Genomic DNA, 21,878 nt, shown 5'->3' on the forward strand with positions numbered 1-21,878 from the left:
CGCCAAGCGCGAGCCCAGTGCCCTGCTGGACTTCGCTAAACCACAGTTTCTTAGTATAACTTGTATATCTAGAGGGAAAGCTGGCGACGTTACACTTCATCCACCGGAGAGACACAGGTTTTCCGGAAAGACGAAGATTCTTACTTGGCTTGTGGCTATTGTTCGGCATAAAATGTGGATTCAGCCGTAAAAATACGAATCTTCTCGAGGCAAACCGCGAAGAAATGCTGCGAAAGTTCCCACACCAGCCTAACATCGAACTTTCACCCGCGTTAAATCTATTGAAGTGAAAAACTCGAGCACAGAGGAGAGTATGGCGGCGCGACCACCCATTTCGAGGTACAATTAATCCACGTTTTCGGCCTAGCACTAGCCAAGCCAAGCACAAAACCTCGCCTCCCGGTATTCCCGCAGCAAACGAAGTGCTCTTTAATATAGTGAACTAGAATACTGTATTCTACTAGAATTCTAGTTCACTGCACTCTTTTAGAAACTTTAAACCTCCTTCTTCCCCATTAGGTCTGAGGCCATCCTTTTCAATAAAGAAATGAATGAAACGGGGCTTAGTCTCACAGTTGCCCAGATGGCGGAGCCTCTCAAATTGGTTGCTCCCGTGGCTGCTCCGCTCGCTGCGACGGAAATTTTGCCGCAGTCGACAGTACTTAGAATTGGTTGTTGGGGAAAGGAAATGGCACAGTATCTGTCTCACATATCGGCGGACACCTAAACCGCGCCGTAAGGGAAGGGATAAAGGAAGGCTGAGAGAAGAAAGGAAGAAAGGTACGCCGTTGTGGAGGGATCCGGAATAATTTTGGCCACCTGGGGATCCTTAACGTGCACTGACATCGCACAGCACACGGGCGCCTTTGCGTTTCGACTCCATCGAAACGCGGCCGCCGCGGTCGGGTTCCAACCCGGGTACTCCGGATCAGTAGCAGAGCGCCCTAACCACTGAGCCACCGCTGCGGGTAGCCGACAGTAGTTTTTCGCCGATTCCGGACAATCCAGGCAAGTTACGGTGTTTAATTATTTATCGAAAAACGCAGACTGTCATAATCTACCTCGTGGTGGCTGGTTGAGCACAAATAGGCCAGTATTTTGCGCAGGAGAATTTCTTACAACCCGGATAAATAAATACGGAACACGCGTTATTACTCTGGTGAAACCTGCATAGCTCTTTTCCTGCTTCTCTGAAGGGTTCTGCAAACGATGCTCACATTTCTGGCTTCCAGTTTTATTATTCATTTGAAATAACAGCAAATATTACACGGGAACAACGCAAAAAACTACAAACTAAAGGGCGAGAGACGCGGCTGTTTGTCGCTTTTTGCGCTGAGCAGCACAGCAGACGCCCGACTTCCGGGGCGAGCCACCCAACTTCCGGTAACTTCGCACCCAATTCGGCTGGCATCGGCGGAATGCTGGAATGACTGTCAGCCACAGGGCCTATACCCTTTTCTTTCGTTACATCAATTTTCTTTTTAATGGGCTGATCCAATACTATACCAGTATGCTTTGATCTCTGTGACCCGTCGACGCAAAGGAAAATGACTCCAACAGCATCAACATCATCAGCATCGGCGTTGCAGCGTGCTCGGCGTGGTGGTGTTAGGATGTGCTAGCGTCTCTAGCGTTTAGGCGACCACGAACGAAGTATTCTGGAGACTTGTAAATAATTGTTGATAGCTTCTTTTGTACAATGGAAACGCGTGAAGAACCGTTGCCCTGCCGCGTTATTTCGTGGTTAGACTTCTTGCTGGACGACACTTTGCTTGAGAAACACCTCTCTCTCGAAAATCCACAACCCGGCGCGTTCGAGCTTGTCATTCAGTTTTTGGCAAATGCTACAGAGCCACCGCAGCAAGGACCAAACGGAGGCCCCGAACCTCCAGGAAACAGCCTCCCGGGTACGGCCAACTTTGACGGCGCACCAAATGAACCGGGAGACGCCGCTCCCGAGGAAGACCCGGGCAACCGAAAGACGCAACCGCTGAAGCAGTTGGCTCTGAAAGCTGCGGCTTTTCTTGGCTGGGACATGGACCTTCTCGAGAAAAAACTGCCGCTGACAATGCAGCAAACATTGTTTGCAGAGCTTGAGAAAGCAGCTGGTTGCTGTGAGCTGAATGAAGAACAAAGGCTGAGCAACCCAGACGCAGCCTTTGCATGCATGATGAAGTCCCGCTGGGTGGTGAATACTCTGGTGCGGTCGTCGGTGCCGGTCAAAAGCTCCAAAGGAGTTGCTGTTCAGCTTCCTGGACAGGTAGACCCGACAGTGGTGACGCCAGAAATGGCTGATGCGATCATAAAAAAGTGCGCTGAAGAAACGGAGCAAGCTGTGGCGTTCTTGGAGAAATTGCTGTCCCGGCGAACAGCGGGCCAGTTGAGCGTGCGGATTCCCACACTGCAGAGCTTCTCTGTCGTCAAAGCAGAGCTCGAGGAGCCGAAACACGAATGGGAGAAGGGCGTAATGGCCTCTGCAGACGATGTCTGCTGTCAGGTGTCGTACGAGCTTGGGGCATTTCTTTTCTACAAGGAGAACTACAGGCGAGCTGCGGAGCTCTTTGAAACTGCTCTGTCACTTTACCCCAAGGTATCGAAGAAAACGATCTGCCATCTCGACTTGGAGCGGCTGAAGGGCTTCTGTGTGGCATGTCGGCCAGCCGCCACCAAAAAGAGCGTCTCCTTGCTGGATAAGCTCAAGGCTACCTTGCACGGAAACTGCAAGGCAACAGTGGCCGTACTGCTCGAGGACAACATCAAGCGGGAGATCCCCCTGTGGGAAAGAGAGACGGCCGAGCTCTACGTACTCCAGCATGTTGCTGGTACAGACGTCGCTGCGCACGTGCTGCTGTGCAATGCCGTGCGCCGTGTAATCAGTGGGGAGCTGTTTGTATGTGGGGCACAGCTGAACTTTGCTTCTCTCAACAAAGGTTGCATCATCTTTCTTAATGAAGCACTGAATGCTGTTTTCCCAACGCTGAGTGCAAAAGAAATGGGCTTCATGAAGAATTTTGTTGGGTATATGTGCAATGTCTCCACGGATTTTGCCAAGGCACTCTCTTGTTCAGGTGTGTTACACAAGTACTTCTCGTCGGAAGAGGTGACGCCACCAGCAGAAGTTCCACCCAAAATTCCTCTGGAGAGTGTCTCCTTCGCTGATAATGCTGCCACTAAAAGAGGAAGGATGGAGCAAGCACTTGTGGCCTCGCATGACCCGGAGGAGATTCTGTCGCTTGTGAAGGTGCTCCAGGAGCTATCACCATCAATCCGGGTGGCATCCCTGAACTCACACTGGCAGCTGACCAGCAGCCTTCGGGAGTTTCATCGAGGCCTTCCAAAGCAGTGGCAAGACCGCATGTTTGTCCTTGTGGCCAAAGCCCTCGAGCTGCGTTCACTCAAGCTGTATGCGCCTGCACTGCAGCTGTTCCATGCGGTGGAGGCAGAACTCAGTCTGCCCCAGTGGCGCCGCCTGGCAGCCCTGTTGGTGGCCGAGATGCACTACACGGAGGCCCTGCAGGCAGCCGATATGTTGCCGCTGCCAGCCAATGCCCAACGCCGGCCGGCTGACATCATTCAGCTGGCACGCACCTCCCTGCTTGCATACTATGCTGGTGCTGACAAAGATTATCGGCCCTGCCAAGAAATGGCCGAGCTCTGCTGCACACTGCTTCTAAATTTGGCTGAATGGGATGCCTTCTCCGAAGTTGGGAAACCGCAGCAAGCGTCAGTCGGTGTATTTGAGTTGTCCAAAGCACTGGCAGCAGTCTGTAAGGATGTCTGCACAAACAAGATGACCCGTTCTATCGCCCAGCAGCTGTGGGATCCCATGCTCTCGATGCTGGTGGCATCGGGAGGCCAGCAGAACAGAAGGCCTGCCAAGGGAAGTCCGAGAGATGGCGGCCAGCGGGATCCCCCCTCTGTGCCCAGCCTTAGCAGGCACACCTTTCATTCTTTCCTGCAGCAGATGAAGGACAACTTGGCCCTGACTCTACTGCTGTCGTGTCTTGCCAAGATGTACAATATCCTGAGGGATGACAGTGGATCTGAAGTGTGCCCAGAGTACCCGCAGCTGTGGCCAACAGCAATTGCCAACCCCTCAAACTACTCTAAGTCAGCTGTGACAGATGTATTCCATGCCACACTGCAGCACTGCCTGACTACCAACAGCTCCCATGCGGGATGGGTCAAGGTCCTAGCAGACTTTAGCTACTCACAGGGCCACCACTCGGCAGCACTCAAGCACTACCTGACCGTGCTGCTCATGACCACAGACTACTTCACACAGCCGGCCCCGGCGTCCCTCGTGGACGACCTCATGTACAAGAAGATGTCTCTCTGCTGCAGCAAGCTGCAATGCCACACGCAGGCCGCCCTGTTCTGTCAGCTGATGGAGAAGCCGGACTACAGTGCAGCGTTCAAAGCCTTGAACGAGCGCCAATGCCAGGACAGTTGCGACTCACTGTACGAGCACGTGTTCGACGTAACGCTGCTCGAGTTCCTGGTGCACCTGCACACGCGTCGTGGAGAGCTGGAGTCACGCCAGAAGGCCCTGCGCTGCATGGGCCTGCTGGAGCTCAATGCCAGCAACAATGAGGAAATCCAGCGAGAAGCGGCCAACGTGCGCCGGGGGCGCTTTTTGCGGGTCATGGCCCGACAGTACCTCTGAGTTGCACCGACAGTCCAGAATATGATTAGCATTCTGCATTGATACTGCCATGTTTGAACTAGTTAGCCGAACCGGGCCTTATTTGAAATGCTTAGACATAAGCGGGTGAAAGTTGTGTGCAAAAGTCCATGCATGCGCTTCAAATTCCAGCGATTCTTTGAGCTCATAAACATGCTCATTGCCTTTGCCCTGTGATAATGCATCAGGCATGCAGTAAAAACTGTGATATAAGAGTTGTTTATAGCAAAATGAAGCAGTATTATTTTAGGCTGTATGGTACAGTTGTTCCAAGGAAATTTTGCATTTATCTTCAAGAATATTTCTTGTACGAATGTTTTCATTGTGCCTTAAGACACAAGGCATTAAAATGTCTGCTTGTACGTCGTTCACTGTGTCCATACATATGCTCACTTCAGCACAAGCTGTGAAAACAGCCAAGTCAAGCCAAATGTCCTGGTAGCTGCGTTTAGTTTTCTGCAAGTGTTGACTGCACAGTTCATTGAGCAACCACGAGTGAAAGTAGCAAAATATTCATGGGAATAAGTGACTGTCGTCGTCATCAACCTAAATGCGTCCATTGCAGGACAAAGGCCTCATATTTCTCCAATGAACTCTGTCCTGTGTCAAGCTGCAGCCACCTTATCTCCACCAACTTCCCAACATCGCCCACCCATCCGACTTTCTGTCGGCCCCTGCTATGCTTCCCTTAACTTAGAATCCACTCTCTTAACCTAAGGCACTACCGGTACTACACAAGTGATTTCAGTCTGATGAACTTTGTTGCTGCACATTTCGTATGCATCAATTTAATGGCCGTCCCTACACTTTGTAAAGAAACCAACTGCTCTTACTGACCATGTATGTGCGCTATAAGCATTTGGAGGAAGTTAAGGCAATCACTCCACTTTCAGCCCAGTTGGCCCAACTTTTAAGGGCACTCACGGGACCAGCAAAAACCGTGGAGCTGCAGGTTCCTTCCATACAGCTGAAATTGAAATCTTTGAATTGGAAAGTTCTTGTATACTCATAGGCGTTACCAGCACCTCGCAAAAATTATTCTCCCTAAGTTGCAGTCTTGCATTGCAACTTGTCCTCTGAGCAGCTTGCGACCAATCGTTAGGCATGCTACGGCTTGTCTGCAGACGAGTGGAAGCTACTAACTTTTTGCCATCGGGCTTTCTCAGTAATCTGCAGTTTACACAAAAAGCAGCATTTAGGCAGACACGGGGTTTAATTTATGGGATTGGCAGGCACTTGCATTGTGGTACAACCACACCGTCCTGTGTAGAAGCAAGTGAGGAGTCGCCCACTGCGAAACTGCGATGTCAGTGCAGGTTTAAAGATCTCCAGGTGGTTGAAATTACTCCGGAGACACGGCACCTCTTTCTGCCTTTCTTCTATCACTTCCTCCTCTATCCCTTCCCTTATGGCGCTGCTCCCCAAGATGTGAGACAGATACTGCGCCATTTCTTTTCCCCAAAGACCAATTTTCATTTTTTTTGAAGGGAGACAATTGTATGCTAATGCTAGTGGCCATGGTGCAATGTTGCAAATAGTGCCATGGTTGCAAATGTTTCGTGTCGTCTCTGAAACCAGCCTCCTGCAGGACACGTCAAACCCCACTTTACCAGGCTGCCAACAGCCTGCAGTGTGGCACCCTCTTGATTTTAGTACACACATGGCCAAAACAGTGCGTCAAGCAGCTCCACCACAAGCACACAAATCTACTGAACCATTCCACAGGCCTGCAGTAAGTAGTAACGTAATACTTCCACATGCTAGTGCTTCGAGAACTGAATCCTTGGGCTGCTTACGCTATACTTAACCAACCCGCAGCAAGTACTTTTTTCTGCAGGAAATCTTACTGGGGGCTTAGCATGGTTTGGTCTCCACCTTGCAGCTGTTCACTTGTGAAGAAGTGAGAAATTGGGCTGTTTATTGTGAATTAATACCTATGGTGCTCTGTATACTGGAAACCGAAAGCCTTGAGACAAATTATATAGGTTTCTTGGGGTTTAACGTTACAAAGCGACTCGCGCCATGAGGGACAGCGCAGTAGATGGCTCCGAATGATTTCGATCACCTGGGGTCCTTTAACGTGCACTGACATCACACAGTATTGTGCCTCCAGCATTGTGCTTCCACCAAAATTCGACCGCCGATGCCCAGATCAAACCCGTGTCTTTTGGGCCAGCAGCCGAGCGCCATAACCACTGAGCTGCTGCGGCAACTTTTGAGACAAATTGTCTAAGTACCTGTGGTCGGAGATGAATAACAGCAACACAGCAAGATGTATCCATGGCAACTAGCAAGCTGCCACAGACACGCTGCGATGGAGCCCATCGAATATTCAACAAGAGCAGGAAAGCACAACTGCGGCTTTGGGTTCGTCACTCTGGGTTGGCAACAGGCACTACCCATGTTTCGCACACAATGCATCTCCCAATATTCAAGCTTGTTCTTGAATGTGCTATCAGCAACAAACGAGACAAAACCAGGAGAACTGAAACCCCAACACAAACATATTGGGGCTCCTGGAGAGGAAAAAAAAAAGGGCGATTAACATCGCCAGCACAAAAAGTTAGGGTAGTTGGGTTTTCCACGACTACAGAATTGGCACAAATCTCTCCTCTTATGTACATCCCATTTTTTTTTGTGTCACTTCTGTACTTGTTAACGCTTCTCAAGGACAGTCTTCACACCTGCTGAATGAAATTAACCTGCGCTAGTATTCAGCATCCCCTGGCTAAGATCATCGCATTTTGCTGTTAGTGTTTCATTTGAATGCTTACGGCCAAAAGCACATAGAATGCAACTTTAGCAAAATTAAAACTGCCATTTTTTCCATGAAGCCTGAAAAAAATGTACGCAGCTTAGTTCCAAGTGTGTGAATCGCACAGTGCATCATTAAATCTTGTGCAATGTGCCCCACATGCAAATACCTTTGCCAAAGTCACCTTCCCAAACCTTATGATGGCAAGTGTACCTGTCTAAATGCAAACGGGTGATGCACCTACAGCAGGACACAACAGGCAGAAAAGAATGACCACCAAAGTAAAAAACAAAAAATGAAATAGAAGAAAGTTGCCTTTACAGGCAGTTATTTATTGCGTATAAAAACCACAAACTCTGCATTTCCAGCACTTATGTGCAGACACTTCAAGGGGCACCCAAAGGTGCACACCTGGAGTCTCAAGCACTGCAAGCAGTTCAGAGAAGGCACCGCCCATCTCGGACTGAGCGCAGGGCTTTACCTACAAGCATCTCGGAAATGCTGACCCCTTTGAGGAAACGTCAGCTTTTCCACACCGGCTGTTGGAATCACACGGGACATACATTCACGCTGCACGTGGTGTGGTTGCTGCAGCTCCACCTACTAATAATTTCCATTAAACACTGATTTGAATTCCAGCAATTAACTTTGAAAAACTTCTAGGAAACTGAATGTTGACTCAACACAATTGTTTTCTGTTTCAATCTTCTTTTTCCCAAAACTGAGGATTCGTATGGCAAGCCATAGTAAGTTTAACATCCCAAAGCAACACATGAGCTATGAGGGGCCCCATACTGCAGGTCATCGAATGAATTTAAACCGCCTTGAGCTCTTCCATTGTGTGCCAACATCGCACAGCACATGGGTGCTTCTGCATTTCACCTTCATCGAAATGTAACCACCACAAAGAAGGATTCGATCCCGCAACCTTGGGGAGGTAGGTGGAGGTGCAGCAACATAACTAAGACGGTCAGTGAGCAGCCCTGCACCATCAGGTGAGAATGAAATAAGAACAAATGATAAAGCTTGAACTGAACTGAGAAAAAAAGGCTAAAGCATGAACTGTTTTGAGAAGCAGGCAGGAAAAATGCAGGATATAAAAACACAAACATACAAAAAGGAATAACAATAAATAAGGACGAAACTCGCCTAGCCTGTCCAGCTGCCTCAAAAGAAAAAAAAAAACTATAGGTCGTGGCCTCAGCAAAAACAGATACAAAGCTTCTTTCACTACACAGCAGGGCTCAGGTTAGCAGGGCTCAGGTTAGCAGGACTGATTTAAAGCATACACGGTACAGTCTGCAGATGTAATCTATGCATGACACAAACACAAAGAAAAAAGGTCTTGCAACTGTTACAAAGCACCAAAAAAAAATATGTCGCACAAAAAAAAAACCCAATCGATGAAGTTCTGCGAAGTGCACCCCCCAAAATAAAGGCAAGTGCAACTCCACAGCACTTCCCTTCACATCAAGTACCAGCCGTTCACAATGCTTTGCAGCCTACTTTCCAACCGTTGCACTCCCAATTTGTTCACATTTGTCGCAGACCTATCACAGCAGTAATCCCAGCTAGTAATGCTAAGGCTGGTTAAACAGCCAGTGAGATGCAAACGTAAATCAGTGTCCTCTAGTTTCGTCCGAAGCTCCTGGTCTTTTGATTACAAAGGTCGGTGCAAGCAGCCATGTGACAAGAAGCTCTGCTCTGTTGAGATGCCACAGTAATAATGCACTGGCTCTCAAAAAATAAAAATAAAATAAAGAGCTAAAAAATGGAATGTTCATCCCTCAGCAGTCAATGCTGATGCCCCATGCACACAAACAAAGGACGCTTTGTTCATAAAACCGCAACAAACAACAAGTACTGCTCTCATTCTTATTATACCGAACTAGCAGCAGCAAGCCCCACCATTCTGGGGACATGCAACACAAGTAGGGGTGTGCGAATATTCGAAATTTCGAATACGAATAGAATATTTTCCTTATTCGGTTCATATTCGATTCGAGAAATCAATATTCGGAGTTTTCCGAATATTCGAAAATTACCGAATACATCAAGATTGTGCGAATATTCGAACATTACCGAATATTCAAAACTCTTCCGTCGGTCGGCCGCAATCGAATAGAGCCGACTCCCTCAATGCAATTCTGAAGAGATCGCGATACCGGATGAATTATCCGAAGATCGAGTAGAAATGCCAAGAAAACTATCAAAAGAAGACAGCAAGCAGAATCAGGCCAACAGCCGAATCGCCATGGACGATAGCAGTTCCGAAACTACAGCGACTGCGTTAGCTATCCAATCCAACTCCACAATGCGACTGAAATCGCCTTTGTTCAGGCTTCAGGCGCCCTTGATTGAGCAGTTCATGCGGCCAGTTCGCATAGTGGTATCGTTCTATTGCAGTTTGCGCACTGCTGCCCACCTGAATTGCGCGTGCACACATGTACAGCGAGGATGTCGGCTACCAGCGATAAGCCACCAAGCGAACCGGGGAAGAAAGGTGGGAAGTCTCTCCAGGGGGACTATTACTCGAGGCTGTCGCCGTCGTCAGCATGACGCAAGTCGTGCGAACGTGTTCTTCAAACACCGACCGGAACGACTACGACGCTTCAAAGCCATCTTAAGCAGCATCCATCATTAATGCAAGACTACAAGAGAAATGCCGCGAAAGCCATTTCAAAGAGTCAACCAATGCTGCGTGATTTAGTTCGCACGCAGCATCCCCTGACTGAAAGGAAAACAAACACGCTTCATCGAAAAGTCACAGAGATGATTGCTTTAGATCTTCACCCATAGAGTATTGTCGAAGACCGCGGCTTCAGAGCGCTTATGAAAAAAGCGGTGCCGGGCTATACTCTGCCATCTCGCGCAAAACTAGCGCGCGTGCTTGTTCCACGTCTGTACGACGATACAAGAACAAAGGCGAAATCCGAGCTTCATAAAGCTCTTGCAGATGGCACACGCGCCTTCGCCTTCACCAGTGACCTTTGGAGTTCTCGTGCTAATGAGAGCTTTTTAAGCCTAACCTGCCACTTCCTCAGTCCGCGGTTCGAGATGACACGGTTCACCTTGAACACGCGCCATATGCCTGAAGCTCACTCATCTGTTAACATTACTACTTTATTGGCGCAGCTATGCTGCGAGTCAGAGATACCCAACAACCGTGTCAAGTACATTGTAACAGACAATGGCCGTAACATTCGAGCTGCTGCCAGTGTTGCCATGGTTGGAGCGGGCATGCTTTGCTCACACGCTTCAGCTAGCTATCAGTGACGCCAAGTCGTGTACACCAGCCATGAGTACGCTGTGCGAGAAAGCAAGGACAATCGTCGGACACTATAAGCATAGTCCTGCAGCACAGAAAAGGCTTGAGGACCGGCAGAAGCAGCTGAACATGGAAGTGCTTCATGTTGTTCAGGACGTGGAAACAAGGTAGAATAGTCAGTACCTCATGCTTTCATGGTTGCTTGAAATCAAAGAAGCCATCACACTCGAGCTTGCTTCGTCCGACACTGCTGTTGATAGTTTGGACTCTTCAGAATGGAGAAATGCAACTGAATTTGTGGAGGCCCTAAAGCCATTATATGAGGCAACTGTGATTGCAAGTACTGAAAAGTGCCCTTCACTTTCCTGCCAGATTCCAGTTATCTTTGGCATGCTGCATTGCCTTGACACTACTGGTGGCAACCATAGCTTTGCCAAAAACCTTGCAAAGTCTGTCAAGGTTTGCTTTGCCGAGTATCTCTTTGATGAAGCAGCCAATATGGCTACGTTCTTGGATCCACGATTCAAGGCAACAGTTCGTGATGCATCTGGCCTTTTGATGTGGCTCAAGGATCTTGTGGCAAGGGAAGTTCAGGCAGTTGAAGGTATACCCGATGAAGACTCAGTCAAGGCGCCATCAACGTCGTGCCCTTCGGTGGCATCCTGTGTGTGGAGTGCTTTTGATTCTGTGGTTATGAACAAGGAACAAATGCAGGCAGAAGCTGCCCCTAACAAAGAAGTAGCAGTTTATACAGAGGAGGCTCTACTGGAAAGGAGGCGACGACCCTTGTGGATGGTGGCAGTCCACTGGACGCTTCACGTACCCCCCCTTTGAGCAAACTGTGCATGCGGCACCTGGCCATACCTGCTACATCTGTGTCAAGCGAAAGAGCGTTTTCAGCTGCAGGGGGAGTTGTGTCTGCGTGTAGGGAGTGTTTACTTGCTGAACATGTTGAGCAGCTCATCTTTCTCCATGACAACTTGCATTAGTTTTATCGCCCAAAAGTGCCCTTCTACGTCATGTTGGGTTAAACAAATTTTGTCTGATCTGTTTAACCTTACTGCCAGATGCGCAGAGTTGTTGCGCACATCATTTATTTAGTTGTCCTGCAGCAGTCCTGTGTCAACTTGGTTTATTATTTGAGTGCGACTGTAATTTAAGCAGGGCGAGATCACATGCTTGCTAGTCAAAGGGTATACATGTCTGTGCAAGTCTAGTTCAATTTTTTTTTTCAAATGCCATGTGCAATTCAGAAATAAACAAGAAGAACAATGCTTTTTTCCATTTTTTTTCTCACTAAGCAAGTATTCGATATTCGATTCAATATTCGAAGGCATTTTTTTCTGCATATTCGTATTCGATTTGTATTCGAGAAATTCAATATTCGCACACCCCTAAACAAAAGGAATGCTTGCTGTCTTCCTTGCAAGTAGCGATGACACATTCAAAAGGGCCCCGACATCAGTGTCTTCAGCTAAGGCAAGGTGCTTATTAAATAAACCCAATGAGTCAAGGCACTGAACAACCTCAGACAACTTATTCTTCCTGCGTCAATGTAGCTCACTTATAAGAGTTGGAAGAAAGTCACAAGCGCACCACAATGAGGTTAACAACCTGATGACCTCACAGATCTTCGACATCACATTTTTGTAAACACTGCAGCACCTAGCTTTTTCAAAACCTGTTGCCCAAGCAGAATGTTGTCACTTGCCACTATGCAAGTAACATAAGCTTCGTAAACCTACATAAACAAACTTTCACCGAGGGTCCTGGGTGTCATGCTGATGCCTGCTTCTCGAAGAGGCCAGCAGTGAAACCTTTATGAAATTAGCCAGCTGAACCCACAGCTGTCATCAATACACGACGCAAAGGCATCAACAAATAAAATCAGCAGGAACTGACAGGTCAACTTGGTTTTAGAAATTGCACGTCAGGACCTCATTAGCAACCATGCCCATGCCAATGCCATGCTACAGATTTTTCCACTGCGCAAAATTTATATTCCGCTTTCTTTTTAGGGCTAAGGGCGCAGGATGCATATGCTGATCCATGCAACAAACAGCAACTGTGTTCACACCCAGGGGTGAATGGACTCCACTGCAATCTGTTGGCCCCAAGGCAGTCACTGATGCACAGTCAACGTGCTTCACATTTGTGCATTCTGAACATGTTGCAGTGTTTCCAATTTTCTCAGCAGTAACGCACATTTGTTGACAGAAATTTTTGTGCTTTCTTATGAAATAAATCCTAGGTATAACAACTGCATTTTAGCTATGAAAACTACCCCATAATGACAAAACTTGACTGTATAGCCCTGAGCAAGCCCACTCACACTACACAACTGTCATGCTGGCAAGCCAATGGAAACAATTACAACACTAAAGTCATAGGCAGACAGTTAAAACAACATAAAAACACGACCAATAACAGCAGTGAACTTAACCTGTTCCCTTATCTTACCTTACCTGGCCTTCTAAATGCATTCCACAAACCAGCTGTGCAGAACACCAGGGGCAACACCCAAATGGAGTAAGAAAACAAGTACAACAGTGGCCATACTTTGTGACGGAGAAAAATCAAGCATTGCCCAATCTCCTAAGTCAATGCTCATGTAAGAGTACGTAGCACAGTGCCTGTGGCTGCGTCTGTGATTCACAGCCTGCACAAGTCATGCGATTGTGAAGCAACTTGCGTGTCTAAAGAACACGCACACGTAAGAAATATGATGAAAAATGCGTAGCTGCCGACACAGCTGCACACGAGTGAGACATGCAGACGCCCATGTCTGCGTGGTGGTGAGTGCAAGAGAAGAAGGACAGGACGGAGCTGAGTATCCTATTCTTTTTGAGCTCCCTGACGTGCGACTAGTGTAGCAGCCATAAGCATTCAACCATGCAATGTGCAAATCATCCATTTGTAGAACCATATGAAAGCTGCGCAACGTCCACATACAAATGACACTTTGGCATGGGTGGCACGCTCCGAACATTCTCTGAAGTCGTGCAACACTCACTTGTGTAGAGTTGGTGCACAGCAGATTACTCTGCTATCAGTGATACTCCTTCACGTCTAATTGAAAGGAGAGACTAAATATGTAAAGAGTACCAAAAATCCTCTTACGCCATCTGCAGTTTGTTCTTCTTAGTTACATCCAGTGGCAGTGCACCCAAGGTAGACATGAAGTGCACGCAAATTTATCAGAAGTCGTGCAAGACATGAAAACTATGCGGGTACTGTTACATCTCAAGTAAAACCCACAACTGGAATTAATTATGGACTGAACTCTCAGTACCCCACCACACCACTATTAAATAGCCGCCATGACTAAAAAAACTAACAGCCAACCTCGGGTTTGGTACAAAGTGTTGTCATGCTTTGTGGCTTTTTGCACATTTTGTGTGATGAGAGGAGTGCACAAAGAAATTCAAGATGGAGACTAGTTAATCAAGCTTGGGGATGAGCTAGACCTTCCCCCCCCATCCTGGACAAATTAGAATGGTTTTGCATTGTTAGTGTTACAGTAGTACATTCTCCTCAGTACAGTGCTTAAGGTGCAGCGTACCATGCTCTTTATCAGTGTGAGAGTCCTTGTTGAAGGTTCCCACACCATGCGGGTGGCTCTAAATGTGCAAAAACTAAGTTATTTTCACGTCGCAAAGCCTTGGAGTGCTGAGGATGCTATGCTATCTACTTTCACGGTGCATCGGGGTATGCTCTCAGCATGCTTAAAGCTCAGCTTTACCAGCTCACAGAGTGCACCACTAGTTCAAAGAGGCAATGAAATTTACTTCACTGCATTATGTGCCTTAAAATTATTCTAAAAGGTACACTCTAAAAGTCAGTTACATTAAGGAGCAGGTCAGTGTGGTGAATGTTTCCCAAATTAACAACGCTAATCACATGCCCTTTGTTCTTTTATCTGCACAGGTGGCAACTCGGTAAGGCACGCTCGTGGTGCTGTCTTTCGCACTCGCAAGACCCCAAAGGGGAGAGAAGAGTAAATAAAGCTCCTGGCAAGAGTAGCGAGAGACCGGACAAAAAATGGCACAACTCCTTAGACATGGACGTGGCATTGTGAAGGCACCGCAATGTGTTCTCATTTCTACCACTAGAAAAGTATGTCGCAAGCAGCAGCACTGCGAGCACGAAGAGTGCCATATTACACGGCATTGCCTGCAATAGCTTCTAGCAGTCAAGATCGTGCTAAACTTGGAGCTGTAGCACACCCTATAAACATCCTCCTGATCATTTCACTAGGCACCATTCTACAGATTAGTCCAGAAAACTTGGGGGAATCCCACATGGCAGCGTAAATTTTGAGCAGGCAAAGTAATTACGAGTCACATCCATCGAAGGCACAGCAATAGAGCTGCAAAGGAGGCCTACACAGGCTTCTCAAGAATTTATAAGGTGCTGCCTTGAGGTTGTAGCACCCTCTCTTGGGCGGCGCCGACAACCCGGCTAGCGCGCGCCACCCTGCGAAGAGAATAAAGACGGCGCCTGGTCGTGGCTCGTGCAGCCACGGCTGGCAGTTCTGTTCTGGTGTCGGCTCATAGCAGTGGTCTCATTTCCTTCGCTCCTGAGGCGTTAAGCCTACAAGGTGTTAACTGGGCTGCGTGCTAGCCATGTTGGCTAACCAATTAGTGAGACTACCTTAGTTTGCCAGTAGCCCAGAAACAGAATGAATTTTCATTGATACATGAAGATTCTGAGAAACTACTGCGGCTCCCCCTAGATGCTGCACAACTGCGCGTCAGTAAATGTTAACTGTAGGCGTTTACCTAGTTCTACACGTTGTTCCAAGACAATCCCTTACCAGTTCTATGTGCAACACTGCACAGGTTTGGCAGATGCCAGGGCTCAAGTTCCACCAGCAGCTACCTAACAGAACTCTCAACTCTGGTGATATCGCTTTTTGTGCATGACTATTGACTTGAACCCCAAAATCAGGTATGGCAAGAGAGATCCGTGGATGTGTAGAGCTGCTGCTACACTGAAATAAAGCTCGGAGAGCATCTACACAAAATACGAATGCGTCTACGTATATCTCACCAACAAGAATGAAAAATAACACTACACACTAATGATACCCAGATATCCATTTAAACCCCATGCTAAATTTAGACTCGATGAATACCTTTTGCCACCTTAAGAATCCATTCGTATGTCGCATAAGCACTAAAGAAAGTCGCAGCCTGGAAATGCATCTACATCCTGCCATATTTCGACTCCCCCAAGTCGACAACTTCCTCAGCCCTGTCTGGTTCAGGCAGGCAGAACACGAGAGCTAAAATTTGAGAGCATTTTGCAGAATGCATGACAAACGCAAATTGCTCAACAATGCGTCCTGTACACAGCCCCATTTTTTGGGCCATTTGCTAATGCAAAGCCGTACGAACTAACTTCAGACAAAGCGTTAGAGCAGACCCCTGGGAAACAACGGTAGTCAGCACTATGACTTGGACGGGCCTCAGCTGTGCAGGACAGCTGTGCTTAGATGCATGCACATGCCAGCTGCGCTCAAACCATAAAGTTTCTCAAAATTACCTAGAATGAAAAGGGACACCACCACCAATGCGAGTTTCTTGAAGAGCACGTCACCCACCTCAAGAATGCCGGAAAGTGCACACTTTCTATTTCGCTTGCCTAATCTTTGGAAAAAATATACATGGGTTCACCTCTCTAAAAATATAATGCAAGTTGAATGTTTGCCATATCAGGCACATATGGAAATCAGCAAAGCGTTTTGTGGAAATGAACATTGTCTTGTTACGAATGAACCCAAGTTTTGTGTCACAAACCAAATATGAAGTCTGCACTTCGTCCTAACATTCCTGTGCTGAATGAACTACCACAGCACCTCTTTCCCTCTATAGGTAATTTTGAGAAACCATACAGTGCAAAATGCTCCTAAAATGGCTGCGACATCAAGCGAGCACATTCTCGGACGCTGGCATGTGCACGCTCCTTGCTTTGGCTTGTGCCCCCAAATGCCATGGAATGGAGCTAAGAGGAAGGAAAAGGGTGCGGCGGTGGTGCTAGGTGGCGCTAGGCACCGGGGGGCACCACAGCTTCGAGCGTGTCGGCAGCCTGCTGGATGACCTGCACCAGCAGTGAGTAGTGCTTCCTCAGGCCAGCCAGGAACGGACTCGGATCAGCGGGCGAGCCCAGCTCATCGATGAGACGCGAGAACTCATCGTTGATGCCCGGGAACATCTCGTCCACGTACGTGGGCAGCTCCGGAGGGGAAAGCACCAGGTGCCTGCGGACACCAAACGTCGCATTTGTGAAAAAAAAAGGAAACACCACTCCTCACAGCTGTTCTGACAAAGCACAGTGCGCACATTAAAAAAAACTAATAGTAATAAAAAATGCAGCTTACATGAATCACGTTCTTAAAGAGTTCACAGAAAAAGGTATATGCCAGCTCATCTCATCACTGATTATGGGACTAAAGCACGAAATGCTTTTTCCGTCAACCTCTGTAAAGCCATCACCTTTCAGCCGGGACCTAGAGCAGATTCTTTTGCGACAGCACAGTTGTCTGCTGGAGCTGTTACGCACCTACAGTGGAAAGATGCATAACATCTTCAAAATCAGCATGACACACGAGATGACGAGCAGAAGATTACTGCTCATACTGTCTACTTTCTTTCCCTTGTCTTAAGTGGTATGCTGATTTTCTTGGTGTAAGATCGCAGCAACCCGCACACGACGCTACAAACTTCGTTTTGTACTAAAGCATAGCCACCTACCTGAACTTGTCTCTGCGTGGGAAACGAACACTAATTCACGCGTCTTAAATTACATACAGAAGGCACTTGGAACATTTCAGAGAACGAATTAGCACGGTTTTGGTCAGCTGCAACACCCTGAATACGTATTGGCCATTACAGAGGGCACACTGGCTTCCAATACTGGAAGCCTGTCAGCTCGGTTTGGATGGATAGGCTTCATACAGCCTATGACACGAAGCTCAAGGTCAACCGGAACCAAGTTTGACACCATGAGCTGAAAAATTCAACTATAAACAGTCAGTCTGTTTTTGACGTAACAATGATATACTTACGACGCCAAATGTATGTCTTCTGTACAAGGCCACTGTGACTGTGAGAAGAATTTTCTTGTTACAAGAGGACCTTACACTTACAAGAAGACCAAACAGCAATAAAGCTAGAAAGGTGACAATAATGAAGCCTGAAGCAACACTTGGACCCACACTTTAAAAACTCGCAACACTTTTATGATACTCGGTAATTTGGTATCACAGCACAGGGGTGATTTCTACGATCGCATGAAGTTTCATTGTTTTTCTATGATAACCGAAGAATTAAATCCATTATGCACTATTTATTAATATTCTCTGCCCCCCTCCATAGATTTGAAGCATGTCATCTTCTTGAGGAATGTTCTTCAGACTAGTGAAGGCTGCCTTGTGGTCTGTGAAATTAACATCTATCAACTTTTCCGTACTACAGTCGCCGACCGATTTTTCGGACTCGAAGGGACCTGAAAAATGTTCTGAATAATCGAACAGTCCGAAAAATCCGTGAAGTACAAAAAAATCACTTTATTGAGATGAAATCGGCTTAAAAATGTCACTGATTTTACCTTGTGGAAAATTTCTCTTGCTGGCGACGATTTGCACCTATATTTGCGCCAAAGTTGTGCTTTCACTGTACACGCTAGACAGCAAGGTCACCGCGTTTAGTTGGAATGCTTCCCACACTTCTTTGATGGACCCGGCAGGGCCATGTTGTCCACATCCCGAGTGTGCACCACACCGCTTGTCAAACATACGCAAAGATAAGGCACTTTTCGTTCAAAGCGGCGAAACCACCGGATGCAATCGCAAAACGGCGAACGGATGTAACTTCGTGAAGACTGAGCGCTACTCGGTCGACGCGGTGAGAAACCCAAGTGACGAAATGGCGAATGGCAAACGTATGAGACCCGCCGCGGTGGCTCAGTGGTTAGGGCGCTCAGCTACTGATCCGGTGTACTCAGGTTGGAACCCGACTGCGGTGGCCGCGTTTTGAATATAGGTGAAACGTGAAGGCGCCCGCGTGCTGTGCGATGTCCATGCAGGTTAAAGATCCCGGGTGGCCGAAATTATTCCGGAGCACTCCACTATGGCACCTCTTTCTTCCCTTCTTCTTTCACTCCTTCCTTTATCCCTTCCCTTACGGCGCGGTTCAGGTGGCGTGGTTCAGGTGTCCGCCGATATGTGGGACACCTTTCCGCAAAAACCATTTATTATTATTATTAATAATATTATTATTATTATTGTCCCTTATTATTATTATCCCTTCCCGCCGAGATGTGAGATAGCTCCTGCACAATTTCTTTCCTCCAACAACCAATTTTCAACGTATGGGATAAGCGATAACTGCCCGCGACAATGTTCGCGACGGCGACAAAAGCAAGTTGACGGTGATGACAATCCGGCTGCCACCTTGAAGTGTCAGAGGTCGCAGGGACCTCTACTGCCAACAATTAGGTACCGAAAGTAGTCAAGCCAATCCAACTGCAGCGTAAATCCACCTCAATCCAAGATTTCACCTTTAACGCCAGCGAAAAGCCAGTAAGATGGCCGATTTTGGCCCGCAGGCGACTGAAATTAGTCCCAAAAATCAAACTTTCGGACTTTTGAAGTCCCAAATATCCGTCACGAATATGTGTGCGGTTCTTTGGGGTGACTGATGGTGCCTCATCGAGGTCTGAAATATCCTACAAGTCCGAATTATTGGAGTCCGAATTACCCGTCGGCTACTGCATATCCTTACTTTGGAACATGAAATCTATGAGCCACACACAAAGTCCTAGCAGCACCTTTTAGACAATGGCTGCAAGTCCCCATCACAACTCTGAGAGCCAATCGCAGTGATTCTGAAGAGCAACTGTCACGGCTCTGAAAATAGTTAAGATTACGTCAGGATTCTAAGAACCAATTAAAGGGGACACATGAGTGACGGCACTGTAAAAATGTGGCTGGTGGGGGCTTGTGTGTGCAAGGAAGAGGGTGCCGCAGAAATAAAAAAACAAAAAACAAACAAGCAAACAAAAAAATAACAGCACATGCAAGTTCAAATGTGGGACATTTGGTTGCTTGATACGAACACGAATGTGGCAATGTGTTCCTGTGCTAGGACATGCCTCTGCATTTGAGGCCAACTCGCCGGGCCCGACATAACACCAAGGTCTGGGGACTGACCACACCTGCGCAGCCGTGCCACCCTGCCAGCTGTCATCCTGCTATGTATTAGCCGACAGCGGCTGCCACCCGACAGCTCGCTGTGAACCAACTAGGTCATTCTCCGCCACCACGGCACATCAGGTGCCGCAGCCTACATCCACCATCTCCGCCCCATGCCTACCCCATAAGCTGGCACTACACTCATCTCCAAAGGGGAGAATGCAGGATGTTCACAATGATGTTCGCTTTCCATGTGCATAGTATGTGTTGTGACTAGCCAGTTGCTTATGTGTTGCCCTCGTCCATGTCGTTTTGGTTTTTTCCTAACTGTTACTAATACACCTGAGTCCCGCCCGTGCGAGCGTGCGTGCATGTTCATGGTCAGTCTGTCCGCCCGGGTCTATGGGTGGGCCTATACGTCATTACAGACATCATGATTCTGAGAACCAATCAGAAGCATTGCACCAATCGTGCGATCAGCATGCCGTCACATGATCCAGTTATGACCCTGATCCTCAGATGGGCCATTAACAGGTGCACTGCAAAAAGAATCACTGTAAGGCTCGATGTCCGACAGTGCACAGGATTCAGAACAAGCATTAGCAATGGCAGTGCCAAGCATCAACGTGAAAGTTAAAAAACCATGCGCCCCTGGTGCACTCCTTCAGAACCTTGAAAGCCTTGAGCAACATTGGACAACAATTCAAAAACACAAGAGTACGCTAGCAAATTGCAGTTTCAAAATGCTGGAGAATCAATACCTGCCTAGAGAACAGTTCTCTGTCTCTCTCACTGCTGACCTTCTTGCTCTTCTTAAAATCAACTGAGGAGTTTAATTTCCCTGTTTCCAAGTCCAACGAATGGCATGCTCGTGCACACACCACTTGTGAACGATTTTATGCAGTGTGCCTTCTTCAGAATGGCAGCAAAGCAACTCACTTTTTGTAAGGGTTCTGTGGTAGTCCCCTGTGGTCCAGGAACACCCGTTCCAGCAGCAGCAACTGGTCATTCACCATCCGGATGGCCATGGGGCTGCAGTCAGCCAATGTCACGAAGCACCGTCACGCCACTTGCGCCACAAGCACGCTTCATGCACAGCTCCCTTGCTGCAGCCCTTGAGCTATCCATTTCATTATTCGCTTGTTTATCTCTTCCGCATGTGTTGACAACCAATTTGCCCCCCGGACTTGTGAGAACTGAGGTTAGGAGGGGCAAGATCAGAAGCAACACAAATAGCGAGCAGCACGTTATGTGCTAAGAAATTATCACGTGTAAGGAGCAGGGCCTAAGCGCAGCTCGAAGAAATTGTGATGCTCAAGCCATGACAACCAAAAAAAAAAAAAAACAGTGCCATGCAGCAGCAAGTGTTAGTATAAAACCTAGCACCTATAAACATCTCTAAAAACGGGAGCTGTTGACTGTGCTTTCAAAACAAGACCAAAAAAGAAACATAATCCTGGCCCTTTACCAAACAACAAGCACTGCTGAATCATCTACATCGCAGACATCAGACAGAATCCAGATATGCACGAAGTGGTGCTGAGTGGTGCTGACTAGTACAGCAACAGCCACAGACAGCTTTTACTGTAGCCAGGACAAGAAGAGGATAGACTTGGGCAAATGAACTCACTCGGAGGAGTCCAAGCTGTTCTGGCGTGAGTGGAAATTGAAGGCCGCGACCGAGAAGTTGTGCACGGCTGCATCCAAAAGGCCTGGGGAAGCAACAAGAGGTGCGTCCAGACCACAGGTTAGGGCGTCTTTCCCTCCAACATACTGGTTGGTTGGTTTATGGGGTTTAATGTCCCAAAGCGACTCAGGCTATGAGGGACGTTGTAGTGAAGGGCTCTTGAAATTTCGACCACCTGAGGTCCTCTAACGTGCACTGACATCGCACTACTATCATGAACAGATTCTTCAGACTTCTCCTACACCTTGGACCTCCACAAGAGGCTGTCAACCTTCCTATAGGGCTAGA

General features: G+C 47.6%; 2 protein-coding genes across 2 annotated transcripts in view; one reads left to right on the forward strand and one right to left on the reverse strand.

Moving 5' to 3' along the window:
* Positions 1 to 1,433: 1,433 nt before the first annotated feature.
* On the forward strand, positions 1,434 to 5,053 carry LOC144104795 (integrator complex subunit 8-like). Its single transcript, XM_077637981.1, has one exon. It carries the CDS (start codon positions 1,700 to 1,702, stop codon positions 4,664 to 4,666), a length of 2,967 nt encoding a protein of 988 aa, XP_077494107.1. The 5' UTR covers positions 1,434 to 1,699; the 3' UTR covers positions 4,667 to 5,053.
* Positions 5,054 to 7,735: 2,682 nt separating this feature from the next.
* The window catches only part of LOC144104796 (N-acetylated-alpha-linked acidic dipeptidase 2-like), a 31,841-nt gene continuing 17,698 nt past the window's right edge, over positions 7,736 to 21,878 (reverse strand). Inside the window, exons 11-13 of the mRNA XM_077637982.1 lie at positions 21,534 to 21,615; positions 20,843 to 20,935; positions 7,736 to 16,969 (exon numbers count right to left, since the gene is read on the reverse strand). Coding sequence (XP_077494108.1) covers positions 16,756 to 16,969; positions 20,843 to 20,935; positions 21,534 to 21,615 — 389 coding nt within the window. The 3' untranslated portion in view covers positions 7,736 to 16,755. The remainder of the gene's footprint in view (positions 16,970 to 20,842; positions 20,936 to 21,533; positions 21,616 to 21,878) is intronic.

Source organism: Amblyomma americanum, chromosome 9 (genome assembly GCF_052857255.1).
Source record: "Amblyomma americanum isolate KBUSLIRL-KWMA chromosome 9, ASM5285725v1, whole genome shotgun sequence".
Classification (NCBI taxonomy): Eukaryota; Metazoa; Arthropoda; class Arachnida; order Ixodida; family Ixodidae; genus Amblyomma; species Amblyomma americanum.

Bases quoted from the DNA above. Each gene is read 5' to 3' on its own strand.
- LOC144104795 (XM_077637981.1), top strand. From the start codon at position 1,700: ATGGAAACGCGTGAAGAACCGTTGCCCTGCCGCGTTATTTCGTGGTTA.